This window comes from Priapulus caudatus, unplaced genomic scaffold (assembly GCF_000485595.1).
Source record: "Priapulus caudatus unplaced genomic scaffold, Priapulus_caudatus-5.0.1 Scaffold47112, whole genome shotgun sequence".
Taxonomy (NCBI): Eukaryota; Metazoa; Priapulida; class Priapulimorpha; order Priapulimorphida; family Priapulidae; genus Priapulus; species Priapulus caudatus.
Window position 1 is genome coordinate 1 of NW_014624172.1, and position 257 is coordinate 257.

General features: G+C 51.0%; 1 protein-coding gene across 1 annotated transcript; it reads right to left on the minus strand.

Annotated features, from left to right (window-relative positions):
• Positions 1 to 6: 6 nt before the first annotated feature.
• Positions 7 to 250, minus strand: LOC106820649 (biotin carboxylase-like; the record flags this gene model as incomplete). The annotated part of the gene is made up of 1 exon (XM_014825151.1): positions 7 to 250. A coding segment is annotated over one exon (244 nt), but the record flags the coding sequence as incomplete, so codon positions are not given.
• Between the last annotated feature and the right edge of the window lie 7 nt (positions 251 to 257).

Consider the following 257-nt stretch of genomic DNA (forward strand, 5'->3'; position numbering starts at 1 on the left):
GACCACCACCACCCGATGCGGCCTTGATCATCAGAGGGAAGCCAATGCGTTGCGCTTCTTGCATGGCAATCTCAACCGTATCAAGCGGCACTTGGCTGTCTTGAATGACGGGAAGTCCTGCGGCAATGGCATTCATTTTAGCGGCAATTTTATCGCCTAACTGCTCCATGACTTCTGGTTCTGGGCCAATGAATATAATGCCCTCTTCGCGACAGCGACGAGCAAAGCGCACATTTTCCGATAAAAAACCGTAACCT